A 15,192-nucleotide genomic window follows, 5' to 3' on the forward strand; every position below is an offset into this window, starting at 1 on the left:
TCAGGCGATATCACGATATATCGCGGTGACGTCAGGCGATATCACGATATATCGCGGTGACGTCAGGCGATATCACGATATATCGCGGTGACGTCAGGCGATACCACGATATATCGCGGTGACGTCAGGCGATACCACGATATATTGCGGTGACGTCAGGCGATATCACGATATATCGCGGTGACGTCAGGCGACATCACGATATATCGCGGTGACGTCAGGCGATATCACGATATATCGCGGTGACGTCAGGCGATATCACGATATATCGCGGTGACGTCAGGCGATATCACGATATATCGCAGTGATTTCGGGCGATATCACGATATATCGCGGTGACGTCTGGCGATATCACGATATATCGCGGTGACGTCAGGCGATATCACGATATATCGCGGTGACGTCAGGTGATATCACGATATATCGCGGTGACGTCAGGCGATATCACGATATATCGCGGTGACGTCAGGCGATATCACGATATATCGCGGTGACGTCGGGCGACATCACGATATATCGCGGTGACGTCAGGCGATATCACGATATATCGCGGTGACGTCAGGCGACATCACGATATATCGTAGAAAACGAGATTCACGATAATCGTATCGTCCGACTTGCAAAACGCTGCATCGTTATATCGTGAATGCTGTTGTTCGTTCATGCCAAGAACGTTACGTCCCTCGTCAAATGTTCATGGGGAACAAACGACAGTATTTAGTAATCAGAGTACACAATGCCACTTGGCTGTTCCGGGGCTGACCAGGGCACGCTTCCCAGTGGTCGTGGAAACGAGGTAGCGAATCGTTAACACGGGGACGAGGTGGTGGTGGGAGGGGGGGAGACGCGATCCAGGTGACGCGCTCACGTGAGGCCAGACCCACGTGCTGAGAGGCAAAGTTCGCTCGCGGCCGCGAAAAAGCCGTGCCGGGGCTCAGGACGGTCACGTCTGCTCCTTTGTCTCGTGATGCCGGGGTGCGGTTTGGGGGTCAAGAGGAAAAAAGGGGGGGGGGGAGTGAGAGACGGGTTTGATAGGGCGGATGAACCAGGCATGGGGGGCACGCCTGTGCTCCAGTGCTTTGGAGGCAAGGGTTGGTGGATCACGTAGGGATTTGTGAAAACTCCCGAACCCGCCAGGCTGTGAGGTGGTGGCAAGGGCATGAGCATCGATATTGATCGATGTAATCGTTACATACGATTGAGCGGTGGCGTTTTGGTTATCACACTGCGTTATAAAAAACCTGGTCATGACTGGCCATGACTTAACATCAGTGACGAGTAAAATCTAAACACGACTTGGCTCTCACGCCCTTCAACAACCCTCACCGACCAGCGTGGCAACAATCTATCGTCAAACAAACCGTCGTGACCTACACGGCGTGGGAGGAGGGGAGGGGGGGGAGTCCATCATCCAGCAGTGGATTTCCAAAGGCCTGTGATTACTACATAGTCGCCAAGTGCCTACCACAATCCCTCCTGCGCCACTGCAGCAATGGTTCACATTCATAGCCACGCGGCGGGAGGTCTCTTGTGCTCATTAAGGGAGGCTCTCCAAGCTGAAATATTCAGCATCTGTTTGTGTCGTCTTGTAAGGGAGAGATTCAATCTCGTCTGTGTGCTGGGAAAGGAATATAATCACTCCGTTCTCTCGGGCCAGATTCACGCCTTGAACCAAGAAAGGTGAAACGCATCGCCCTGGTTTTTTATGTTGAAGACCAAAAAAAAATCAAAGGTTTCGTTAACGAAACACGCATTCAAAATTTCCATCCTCTGACCGAGTGAGGCTTTCCTTGGTAAATAATTACCATCGTAATATATATACGCACACACACACGCACGCGCGCGCGCACTCGAATACGTGCCAGTCTGTGTGCCTGTGTGTTTATTGGGCGTCATCCCCCCCAGGTCGCGTGCCATACGAACGCCGGCGAGACGTCAAAGTCTCGTTTCCTCCCCCGTTCCGTCTCATTCTTCCCCATCCTTATTTTCAACCCCTCCTCTTTAATCTCCTCCTCCTGCTGCTGCTGCTCCCTCCGTATTGTTTTGTTGAGACCCTGTCTCTCGTGCCAGCAAAGAGCGGCTCTCGCTTCGCTCTGCTTCTCCCGTTGAATCTTCCTCGGTGTCGTGGGTCGCCGCAGGAGTCGCTGCTGCTGCTGCCGCTGCTGCCGCTGTTGTTGTTGGAGGCCAGTGACGGGAGAACGGAGGAGGAGGAGGTCACAGCCATGGCCGAGGAGACGCCCGAGGTCAAGGACTCCTCCCGAAAGTCTAAAAAGAGAGGTGAAGAGGAAGGGGGGGGCATCTTGGGGACGCCTGGAGCGCGCAGGGCACTGGAATGAGTAAATTAGTCGCGGACTCGGCTACCAGAATTACATTCAGTGGCGCCGCAAGTCGCCGTGGGTTCGATCCCGACCCTGACACCTGTATTTTTGGAGTTTGCGTGTCTCTCTCTCTCCCTGTGGTCGAGTGGGGTTTTCTCCGGGTCCTCCGGTTTTTTCCCCCTCCCCATTTAGAAACAACGTGCGTTTAGGGTATTTGGCTGCTATACATTTGAACATGATAAGCCACTTCGTCGAGCCATCCATTGTGGCCAGGTCGTTTCTTAAAAAGAGCTATACAGCTCAGTGGGCCTTACCTGGCAAAATAAAAACGAGAGTTTAGTTTATGTGTGGTATGTATCTGCATTTTTGCGTGTGTCTGTGTCGATGAATAATCATCATTGCCCTCATTGCAAAGTCTCAGATTCTTGAGCAGACTCATCGTGTGCATGCGTTTGTTGTATTTCTGTCTTGCAATGTGCGTGGGTGGGAGCGGTGTCGTGTGCGATTCGCGACTTGGCGCACGGCGTTACGAATCCGGCCAGTGCAGTTCGATGCCCGGCCGCGGGCAACATCAGTGGCCGATGCCTGAACCGGGTCGTGTCCCTCCGCAGGGAAAGACCGTAGCGAAGATGAGCTCACCCGTCTCTTCTCGGGAGACGGCGTGAGCTACCGAGCCAAGATCATCGGCTCTGACCCAGTGCCTGGTCCCTCCGGACACAAGATCTGCCAGGATGCAATGATGAAGCTCAAGGTACACGACCTCACCTCCCACACGAGCCAGCCAGCTCTCTCTCTCTCTCCCTCCTCCCTCTGCCCTGTCGACTCTCCATTCGACCTACCATCCATCTCCCCCGTGCATCGACCTCCCCCACTCCCCCCTTGAATGAGTACCCAGCACTGGGATAACGTGGTTGTTGCCCACACTCCCCGCCGCCCCTCGAATGCCGTGTCGACCTTAATAGGTGTTCGCTAACTTGCCTCGACTGTCTATGGGAAAAGACATAGGATGAGAACAACGGTTATATAAAATCTGTTGGTACTAAGCCGATCATGAAATGTTGAAGATGATTAGAATGATTCTAATGCCTGTAGGTGTAATGATAACGAGTGACACTACTTCCGTTACTAAGAACATGTAAGCTGATGATACATCTTAAGATAACGATGGTAATGATTATGATGGTGTAAGCAATAATAATAATGTGATTGAACCTTCCACTGATGCTGGCGACGATGTACATTCCGATTATGATATTTATACATAAAATGCATATCATGATAATAATTATGTTACTGATTATTCTGATACGTCTTCTATTTGTCATAAATATGATAATGGAAATTATGCATTTTTTACTGAATACGCTTATGACTCACAGTACAAAATAAGCACGGACACCGTTGTAGAAAAATAAAAGTAAACACTCAAATAGGCAGACAATAGGCCTCCTTGTACCCATATCTAACAGTGAGGGAGTCCTTGCCTGTACCGTATATATCTGCCAGTTCATCACCATTGGTTCGAGTAAGCCTGACTGCTGATGAGACACTGAGTGTCGAAACCTGCCCAGTATTTTCGTGTATTGAACCAATGCCTCTGAAATTATGACTATTATTATGCGCTCCCAGGAGTCGGTGCGGCCGATGGGAGGCGGATGGATAGATATGGGAAGGAGGCGCATTGCCTGCTGATTTACTCTTGACGACGGCGGCGGTGATGATGATGATGGTGGCGATGACGACGGTGGTGGTGATGATGATGATGATCGCGATGCCGACGACGCCCCTTGCAGGCAGTGGCGTCGACCTCGCGTTCCCGGGGCCAGCACAAGCAGCGCGTGCTCTTCAGCATCTCCTTCAAGGGCATCCGCATCTCTGATGAGAAGAGCGGAGTGCGTGCCCCCCCCCCCCCCCCACACAGTTCACCTGCCGCTAAAGCCCTATCCTGTATTCGTAATGCGTCCTGCACGGTATCCATGCCGCATCCTCAGCGACACACGGGGGCAGCTGTCCCGCCAGTTTAGGGAATGATTAATTTTAAATGTTGTGATGAATGTAGTGGCCTGTACTATCAGCAGGGGTTACATGAACTCATTACATACAGGGTACACATATACATTCCACCGTGCTCTCCTCGTCTTCCCCCCCCCCCCCCCCCCCCTGACAGCGGTCACGGCTAACATCAGTGGCAAGTTGTAGCAGAACTCTTGTCCTGGACCTCCCACGAGATGGACTCAGCTTTAACATTGAACACGGACACTAGACAGAGATGGAGATCGTGTGTGTGTGTGTGTGCGTACATGCGTGTCGCATGTAACGTGCAGGGGCGGTGCAGCGAGTGATGGGGCACCACGCTCCACGCCCGGCCGTCTGAGTTTGATTATTGGTCACAGCTAACATTAGTGGGCATCTCTGAAAGAGAGCTTTATAGCTCATCGGATTTCTCCAGTATACATAAATATTCCGATTCTGATAGTGGCGAGTAATAGCTGAACCGTTTCGGAGCCCCCTCCCCCTCGATCGATTCAACCTTAAAATAACACCTGATGGGCGGTGTGTAAAACATCAGTACTGGGGAGACAAAGGCGGACGGTATCGGTGCTGGTCACGCCACATCACCACGTGGGCCGCGTCGGCTCCAGTGGGCGCTCACCCACCGCTCACAACCCGTGCCGGATTCAGCTAGTGCGGGGCCTGTAGCATATGTTATGAAGGGGCCTTAAATAAAAATAAAACACGTGAATATTAAAACACATAAATGTTTATCTTGCATCGTAAAGTAAATGTATTTGTTCATTTGCTATACAGCCAGATAATACGACAAAACGCTAACCTTAAACATCCAGTCGTTCATAAAAGTTGAAGACAGTATAGTACTATAGTAATAGAGCAAGTGCAGAATCACTTAACCGGAATTGATAGCTTGAAAACATTTAGCGCGGGGCCCTTGAAAATGCGGGGCCTGTTGCATATGTAGCTACTTTTGCTACTGGGATCATCCGGCACGGCTCATAACAAAGAAACAGTCTGCATGGCTCAAAAGGGGACAATTGTCTCCGTGTGCTTGGGTGACCGCCGGCCCCTGGGCTCAGCAAGGGGCTCACCGTTCCCGACTCCTGGTGGCGGGGGGGGGGTGTGACCACGAATGACCCCTTGACCCCCACAGACCACCGAGTACGAGCACCCAATTGGCTTAATCTCTTACATCGCCCGCGACGTCTCGGATCCGCGCGCCTTCGGCTACGTGTGCGGAGCGTCTGGAGCCCATTGCTTCTACGCCGTCAAGACTGTACAGCAGGTGAGTACTGGGGTGTGTGAGGTGAGGGGGGGGGGACCCCCTACACCCCCACCACACAGCTAAACCCTACAACGTTTCCATCAGCTAATTAATGTAATTAATCTATCCTCCTTGTGTCTCGATCAATTGTAATTGATCCTCCGCCATTCACAAGTCAGGGGTCGTATATACTGACCGAGTAGCATATCTTGGAAACGAGAGCCAATCAACAATTTTAAGCATCATTTTCATTCTCAGTGACCCAGAATTAGTCAAGTTGGACTACATTTATTTCGGAAGCGTCTTGGCTGTAGACCAATGTTATCGAGAGAGAGATTATCATTGTTGTGAAATTGAAAATCCCACGTGGGCTCGTAGCTCAAAATAGTGCGTGGACCACGTGTCATTATTGGAATTGTTATCGCCGGTAATCGCTAATCATCACCGTCGTCATCATCCATTGTGTACCTTCATCAATGGGTGTAATGAACGATCAGAAGCGATCCTTATCTTATTTATACATCAACATCGTAAAAGAGTTACTCATCATCGCTATGACCATCATCATCATCATCATCTTCAATCGATATTATCAGTCATCAATCGTTAATGATTACCATCATCAATTGTTATTCATTACCATCATAAACTTTATCATCGTTGATCACTTTAATAAATCGTGATATATCATCATAAGCATCAGCCCCTTCGCTTGCAGTATCACATCCCACGCCATTGCTGGTTCTTGATGGACGGGGCTGACATGTCCCTTCCCCCTCGCTGGCCCTTGGCTGCCCCCCCCCCCATGCAGGCCGAGCCCGTGGTCATGGACATTCACGACGTCTTCCAGCTGCTGGGCAGCAGGAAAGGGCAGCAGCCCCAGGTAGCCGGGGGAGACGCGACCTTGCACCTCGACGAACAGGTGATGGCTCTGTGGGTTTGGGGCAGGGGCTCCCAGCCAAGATGACCCTTGAACCCCACAATTTTCCTCTTAAACGCCCCTCCCCGTCTACCCACAACTCGAATATCCTTCAATGCCACCGCTGTAGGCGTATCCGGGTTTACATTTGTAGGGCGTGTACATGCCTCACTGATTCAAAGCGCCGTTTATAACACGTCACAACTCGGCCAGTCGAACCAAGTGGCTCCCTGTCGCTGTGTGGCACAATATGGTATACGCAGCACTCACCTGCAAACGGGCATAATTATATCTGCCAGTAGGCGCTGTGATTGGAAGGGTGGCTCTCAATATTCATTGTGCGAGTCATAATTCTCATCGGGAGTCAACTTAGCCAGATATAGTGGTCGTCCCACGGATAGACTGGATCCTGGCTCTAGTGATATGGAATTGTCACTACTGGCTCACGGCTTGTATTGACTCTTGATCGAATATCATCAGAGCACATAGTTGCCTTAAAATACCATACACATTAAAAATATATGTTTAAAAATTAGCTTAAGCTTACAGATAAACCCCAACCAGCTTCCCTTCCCTGCTCCTTTGCCACCGCCAAAACAGGAGGCAAACTTAGAACGAACGACAATCACAATGCAAGGGACCGCGCACCTGCTCTGGACATCAAAGTCCGGGGCGATGATCAAACGCGGCCGCGCGAGCACGTGGCCTCGGCGTTAATCACTGATGCGTTCACGTGGGACGAGTACTCATATACGGGGGGGGGGGGAGGGGGGCACACCAACAACGGCGAGCAAAGGAATACGCGTTGTGAATGCGCACTTCAGCAGTGTTCTTCACGCATTTTCAGAGGGGTGGGGGGTGGGGGGTGGGGGGTGGGCACTTTCGCCGATAAGACATTATCAGTGTGAGCACCGCCACACATTTGAAACCATTGTTGGGTTTGACAGCAGCAGCAGCACCATGATGATGATGGGGGTGTTGTCACGTGTTGTCTATTGTCGGGGGGCCGCACGTCACGGGCTGCACGAAAGGTCACCAGGGGGCTGCTAATGTCCCACGGACCCTGCAATGAAGAACGCTCCACTACAGTCGAGATATGTACAGGCATGAACTTCTCACTTTGTATTTGGTGCGTGACCAGTACCCACACCCGTAGCAAGAGGCATGCTACTGGATGTGCTGAGCCGGGCTCGGAAATGTGTTGCGGGTTGTTGACCGGGTACCGACTCGGCTAAGATTAAGCCCTGAGCGCATCTCTCTCTACCTTATGGCCAAAATCACTCGGAACGCGCACCATTTCGCCACAACGCAGAAGCGTAGCAGAGGTGAGCCTGGTTCGTGCTTGGTTGGATGAACAACCACCATGCATGAGACGTGTTGTTATAAGCTGGTGGGCAACCCACGTGCTATGCTCCCATCTACAGACAGACCTGGCAGGTGGGGTTATCCACCCTTGCATGATCCACCAACCCCACATCATGTTGTTCGATCACCGGCCACCACTTGTGCTTCTTTTGCACCGTGCGTAGCCAACCGTGCTAATCGGAGGTGCGGGTATGGACAACGAAAAATGACGAGAGGCATTGATATAGGGGCGTCTGGAGAAACCGCCTACCGTGCAGGGGGAGCCGATTCAAACATAGCTGTAGAGATGTGATAGCCATCAGACCCCATGGGCTGGCGTGTTGAGGCTGCGCTGTGTAATCGCCGTGGCATCTACAGCTGGATCAAAAGTTTCAGTGCCATGCCTCGCTGGGCGCCTGTGTCAAAGTGCGTGCGTTGTGTTTTCTTGCAGAAGAACTTTGTGCAACTGGCTTTGTTTGGGGAGATCAGCACCTCCGTGGAGCCCAACTCTCCCATGGTACCACATCACCCCCCCCTCCCCCCTCCCAGCCACTGGTTACACCAATTACATCGACAGGAGCCAACACCAGGACCAGGCACAACGCTCAGGGTGTAACGATGCATTGATTCGACAATATCGATTAAGGTCACGGTACAGTCATCACAGTGTGTGTAAGAACTGACGTTCTTCAATTTGTACATTTTACTTGTAATGGGTTCGTATAATAGTAAAAAAAAAACGGGGACCGTAATTGAATGACTGTGGGAATCAATTTAACATTGCCTACTCAATAGGCGCTCACTAAGGACGATCTCGATATGTCGTTGCGTGCGCGCGCCTATGTCGGCACTCAGACCCCCGCTGAAGAAGGGTGGTCGAACCCCACCTGGGGTTCGCCGTGCAACATCCCAGTGCTCATCAGGGACCCTGCGAGACTCCAGAATGAATACCCACCCGGGGGCCCTGGCTCAGTGGCTCACGCGGGAGGCAGCACGGCCGGGAATGTCACAATATTTCTGGACGGGACGTGCGGAGGCGAGACCGACACAGACGACCCCGATCCTGCGTCTGTCCAGGTACATGATCTCCTGGCCCCATGCGCCTTGAGGGTTCTAAGCAGTGGTAAGCGCGTGGCTGCAGGTCGAAGAAGGCTGCAAACTCCACCTTGTGTGTTTTCCAGCCTCGGCTGTTGCGTGCAGGTAAATTAGTTGAGACAGTTGAATATGTGATGGCAGTGGCTACTTCATCAGTGCATTCTCCACCGAGATGCAGCTCATGTGGCTTCCCAGGAGAACTGGTCTGGTGGGAGCCCATCACTGCCGAGCCATCATCGTCATCATTATTAATAGTAATGGAACATCATCATCATCAACACTATTGCCTGCATCTTCTTTGGTTCTTTCGGTAAAGTCACGTAGAATGAGAATAAAATAATAAATTGATAAAATAAAATAACAATAATATTCTCACGACGTTTCGGCCACAACACAAGCGGCCTTCATCAGGTGAAGGGAGCGAGACTGTCTGGTAGGACAGCGCTGGAGTGAGAGAGCCAGCGCTGTCCTACCAGACAGTCTCGCTCCCTTCACCTGATGAAGGCCGCTTGTGTTGTGGCCGAAACGTCGTGAGAATATTATTGTTATTTTATTTTATCAATTTATTATTTTATTCTCATTCTACGTGACTTTACCGAAAGAACCAAAGAAGATGAATCATTGCAGTCACGAAAGCTTTAAATCGAAAACTATTGCCTGCAGTTTCACATTCAATGTCACTTCTGGCTCCCAGCAGAATGGATCTGGTAGGAGGCCAGCACTGGTGTAGCAACATCATCACAGGCCGCCTCAGTCTTCCAATCAATTAATCCACCTGAACAAGTTACGCGAGACTGACGCAAACAGAGGCAGAGTTTGTTGTTTCTTCAAACTGAAAGCAGGAGTGATCAATGGGTTCGTGTGAAGGTTCCTAGGGTCCCCAGAACCTTGGCCAGATGTCAGGCAAAACCATTGCTTAAATGTGCACACCATGTTTTTTTTGTATGCAGTTTAAGGATATTATTATTCTGAATCCTCCACTTGAGATTTAATCTCCATGTAAATGTATGATCTATGATCCGGATTAAATGTGTGCATGGTCAGTGGGCCAGATACACGCCATGACCAAATCACCTTGCACATTTGTAATTGTCGGTGACATAAGGATTGGCGTATTTCTCTCAAACGAATCGGATAGAAAGGAACATCAACCATCACCGAGCATTGGAATTATGTTAAAATGCTGCACCATCACAATTTGTTTGATGAATTGGTCTTCTTATGCACGCACCACCTCTGCTTTACAAGGATGAAGATGACAAGGTACCAGCTGTCTGCAACATGCCATTACCTTCCTCTTTTGTTCTTCTCAAGTAAATCCTTTACATCACCTTCTGCTGGATCTGATCATCAGATGCGTTCAGCTAAGGCGTATTGCACGTGTACTCGCATGTCCGGATGTTGAACTTCTTTCGCACCGTACACAGCTAATCGTGCTAATCGGAGGTAATGTACTGTATGCATGCGTGCTAGCAGGCCCTGGACAACATGGATATCTACGCATCCATCTCCAAGCCCTCCCAACCACAGGTGCAGCAGGGTGGCGATCCCTTCGCTCTTCCGCCGCTCTCCTTCGACGATAATTTCGCAGCCTCCATGGGGCATGCATTGCCGGCGGCTTTGGCGGGGCCACCCGGCGGTCCGGAGTCGGGCAGGGTCCCACTGAGCATCACGATTCCCGCACCCCGGGGAGCCGGGCTTTCTGTGTCGGCCACGGTGAGCAGCCCAGCTTCTCTGGCTGGAACTCCTCAAGCTGTGCCACCTTCAGGTGTACTAGGATTGCAGCAGCAGCAGCAGCGACAACAGCAGCGGCAGCAGAAGCAGCAGACAGCGCCCTGGATGCCGCAGATGACCCAAGCAGCTGCTGTTCTGGCGAGCATGGCCAGTCAAGCGACCGCGCAGCAAAACTCAGCGTCGTCGCAGGCCGCACGAGCCGACGTCTACAGGGAGGCGTTTGCAGGCCTCGAGCAGCCGGCGGCACCTGTCTCTCAAGCGGCGTGGCCCTCGCCGGGTCAGGCCCCCCAGCCAGCGTGGCCTTCACCGGCTCAAACTGGCCAGCAAGCGTGGCCCTCGCCGGGTCAGGCCCCCCAACCAGCGTGGCCTTCACCGGCTCAAACTGGCCAGCAAGCGTGGCCCTCGCCGGGTCAGGCGGCCCAGCAAGCGTGGCCTTCACCGGCTCAAACTGGCCAGCAAGCGTGGCCCTCTCCACACCAAGCATTTCAGCCAGAGTGGCCTCAAAACCAAGCCTTTCAGCCCGTGTGGCCATCCCAAGAGCAGGCCTTTCAGCAGCCCAGCTGGCCGGCCCCCCACGTGGGGCCCGGCAGTGGCGGCGGCACTCAGCCATTCGGCGTGGGCGCGACGCCGGAGCTGGAGTTGGAGCTGGCCCTGGGCGGGGAGCCCGTGGTGAGCGTCTTCCCGGTGGCCGCCCCCCAGCCGCAAGCCGCCCCCCATGCCGGGCCCGCGCGGCCCCCCGCAAGTGCGGGGCCGGACCCGTTCAGCGGCCTCATGGGAGGTGTGCAGGCCACCACCAAGGTGCTCATCTTCTGAAGCTGTTCTTGTCTACATGCGTGACTCGACTGCCTCTCCCCGTCAAGTGTCTATTGCATCTTAGCTTCGTCTTTGGGCCGCGACACGCTACCCCCTCTAGCCCTGTTTAAAACCGAATAATTGTTTATATCAGAAACCTCGCCGCTTCATACTCTGTGGATATGCACGCTTACTTGAATTCGCACAGCACCGTGAGATGTGGTGGCGCGACATGGTGAGCAGTAGAGGATGGTGCTAAATCCATTATTTTACTGTACTGTACTTCTATGCTCCCACATGTATGCTCCTTGTTTTCAATAACCCACAGTGACCAGCCTGATGAAGAATGGCCAAATAACCCCCCCCCACACCCCACTAACAACCGCCACGACGTCGGAAGGGCCAATCATATAATTATCGATTGACAAACGGTGCAATGCGGATCGCGTGGCACCTCCAGCCACTAGAGGTCGCTACGTTAATCACAATTGTAAAAAAAATTCGAATCGGATCACAACTGTGAATGGTGACAATTCACTCGCTGGGGGTGGGGGGGGGGGGGAATTGTCACACCCCTACGTATTAGATGGGGTGGCAATTACATCTCTGTTTAATAGTTGCGTGTCTATATATGCGAATGCATATGCGGTAGTGTAGCGGTTAGCGCACTGCGCTACAAACCCGGCCACCCAGGGTCTATTCCTGCTCACAGTCAATACCAATGACGATTATATGAACGGGTCCTGGGCTTACTCCCCTAGGTCGACTCAGCCTCAAATGAGTACCTGCTGCGGTGCGTAAGCATCGCCACTAGGGAGACAAAGGCGGCCGGGCGTGGTGCTGGCCACCCTTCCCTTCGTGTGCTGTGCCGGCCTTGATCGGGGCTCGCTAACAGCACTTGTCCCAACAGTCTGTTCGAGGCTCTTCGGGAGGGATCTTTGTTTTTGCCTTTTGCATATGCCGTGCCAGCCTGAGTAAGGGTGCTCACGAACACCACTTTCCATGCAGTATCCAAGGCTAACCGGGGGATCTTTGTCTTTGTGCGTGCGTGTGTTGCAGTGAGTGGCCACCCTTTGGATATGGAGTGAACAGAGCATCGCGGCGTGACCACACGCGTACAACTTCTCTCCGTTCTCTCGAACACCTTCCCACACACCTATACTGTTCGGCACTTGGATTGAGACCAACCATCGCTCCCTCGGCGTTTCCAACATGATGTGTTCATCTTCGCCGGCCAAATATACAAACATGCCTGACGATTGCTGAAACATGACACGTAAACACTCTTAATGTCCACCGGTGCCCTCTCCAAGTCGTGCGGTACAAGATCTTTGACAATTGGAATCAGGCTCTGGAGCCAAAACCCCTTCCCCACAATATAGCCGTCACAAACTTTCGAGGCAAGTGCTTTTCACACGGGCGCCTATGAAGGCCGGCATGGCAAACGAGGGGGCGGGAGGCCAGCAACCGCGCCCGACCGCCTTTGTCTCCCCCGTGGAAAACCACGACCGCCACTGCCACCAGCAGCATCATTCCCACGTACCTATGGAAACACACGTTCACACCTACACACACGCAAACCAACATCTCCCCCCGCTCTCTCTGTTTCACGTGGGGAAGTGTTTGTTTAGCATCTGACGCGTGAAGCGTGGAAAGACTTCCGTTTATGTTTGGATGGAAAATATTGGTCAATGTTGAGAGGTGGGCCGTTGTGAGCGGCGAGTGCTGGAGTCAGAAAATCCTGCTTTAGATTTCCACAGATGTTCAGACCCTTGACTTTGTAGGCTATGTTACCTGTACCAGTAATACAGTACCAATCAACGATTACAAATGCACTTACAAAAATCCAGAATTGCACGTGAAAATTGTACTTAGATTAGTCAATAGATTGAAAACGTATTTTTGTGTGTAGTTTGTTGTCCTTCCCCCGCACCTCCGATTAGCACGGTTGGCTACGTACGGCACGAAAGAAGTTCAACAACACACATTCGGCACATGCAGCATACATCAACTTTGTCTCGTTTTGCGCAACTGCCAGTACATTTTAACACGTGTGGGTTCAGAATAAACGTCTTGGTAAATGCAACGTTCCTGTATTTTATGTAAAAAAAACTAACAACAATAATAAAATACTTTAATAATATTAAATCATCATAGCGTTCGCCTATTGCCACGTCACTGTCGTGTATCACCTGCATTGTAAATTTCCGCGGAGCGGTGGTGCATCGGTTGGTGCGCCGACCACTGAACCAGCCTTTCTGAGTGCGATTCCTGGCGACGGCTAACGTCATTGCCGAGATGTGAACCGTGGGACCGCAGATTTTCTGTTCCCCTCTTTCCTTGTTGCGGTTTGCGCTTTGTACCGGGCACGCGTTGAATGGAAGGGTGGAAAACGATATGTTACAAAAAAAACGATATGTATTGTAGTTGCAGCAATTCGGAGACAAGGGTTTCCAGGAGGCACCTTCTTTATGAACACCTCCACACTTCACAGGTTCGCCCTCGCACTCTCCCGAGTCGTCTAGCCTCGCCTAAACACAACCCTAACCGTGTAACACTGACGGGGCTGACCGAGACAGCCAACAACTATCCAGCGGCGCAATATCTAGCAGCGACGACGAGACGAGTTCACTCCCAGATCCGGCAGCCCCGAGCTCCCGCTCTCAGCTGCTTTTATGCCACCCGGCGCGGCCTGGCTCCGCCCTGGCCGCGCCTCCCTTCTAGAACCCACTCGCAGGTTCCAGGGGCTTCCAGACGGGGGTCTTCTATGACCCTTGACCCCCCAGTTCCTCCGCCCTGCCGACACACAGCCGCGTATGCGCTCACCGGCGTGTGTACTGTCTGTCCACTGCAGTTGCCGCTGCTGGACAGTATAAAGAAACGACATGTATATATAAAAAAACTGGACATGTATTAAAAAGACGATACGTTTAAAAAAAGAGGATGTGTATGAAAAAAAACATCATTGGCGAGTGATATCTGAACCAGTCCTGCCGCAGATCCTCTCATAGATTCGCACTGCCCAGAGTAGAGAAGTATGGTCGAACAGCCGCATCCAGTGGTGTATTGGACAAAGGGCTTGTTAATAAATGTCGTTGTTGGACTTGTTCTCCGCTGCTCTGGTACGTTAGACTGTGTATTATACTCGTATGCTGTAGTAATACCATAATCATCATCTCTTTTCATATCCGTGATCAACGGTGTACATTGATGAAACATCGTCAGCTGCAACAGCGTCTGCAACCTCACCCATCACTGTTGTGTTTACGCGTGGGAAATTCCTCTTGGCAGCCTGTCCCTGTTGCGACGCCAAATGCGCACAGGACGGGTCTGGCAAGGGTCGATAGATCACGTAAAGATCCGTGACATTCCCGTGGCAGTACAGCAAATGGGTTTGTGAATCGGTCTTGCGTGATATCCCCTCGTATGCGTGGTGGGCTTTCTCGAGTGAATCCCGTTTCCCGGCACATGCAATACGCCCCTTATTAAAAGAGTAATTGGCCAGAAATTCCCAGGACTTTACCGACAAGGTATTTGGGGTCAATGGGATTTTCCTGTTTAAGAAGAACAACAACAACAAACAACACAGCAACAGAACAACAACAGCAGCAGGCTTAGGAGTCGTGTTAGCAATAGTCGCATCAGCAATAGCAGCAGCATCGACAACAGCGCCATAATCAGCAGCCGCAACCAACGTGGCATCGGGATTGCTT

The 15,192-nt window shown here is 51.8% G+C and overlaps 1 protein-coding gene across 1 annotated transcript; it reads left to right on the forward strand.

Moving 5' to 3' along the window:
- The first annotated feature begins 1,029 nt into the window (after positions 1-1,029).
- On the forward strand, positions 1,030-13,627 carry LOC116948875 (uncharacterized). The gene is made up of 9 exons (XM_032966075.2): positions 1,030-2,277; positions 2,930-3,069; positions 4,112-4,210; positions 5,485-5,616; positions 6,407-6,517; positions 8,310-8,375; positions 8,714-8,935; positions 10,430-11,485; positions 12,539-13,627. Exons 1-9 carry the CDS (start codon positions 2,223-2,225, stop codon positions 12,539-12,541), a joined length of 1,884 nt encoding a protein of 627 aa, XP_032821966.1. The 5' UTR covers positions 1,030-2,222; the 3' UTR covers positions 12,542-13,627.
- Positions 13,628-15,192: the final 1,565 nt, after the last annotated feature.

Source organism: Petromyzon marinus, chromosome 35 (assembly GCF_048934315.1).
Source record: "Petromyzon marinus isolate PM22_M1 ecotype Great Lakes invasive population chromosome 35, UKy_Petmar_22M1.pri1.0, whole genome shotgun sequence".
Taxonomy (NCBI): Eukaryota; Metazoa; Chordata; class Hyperoartia; order Petromyzontiformes; family Petromyzontidae; genus Petromyzon; species Petromyzon marinus.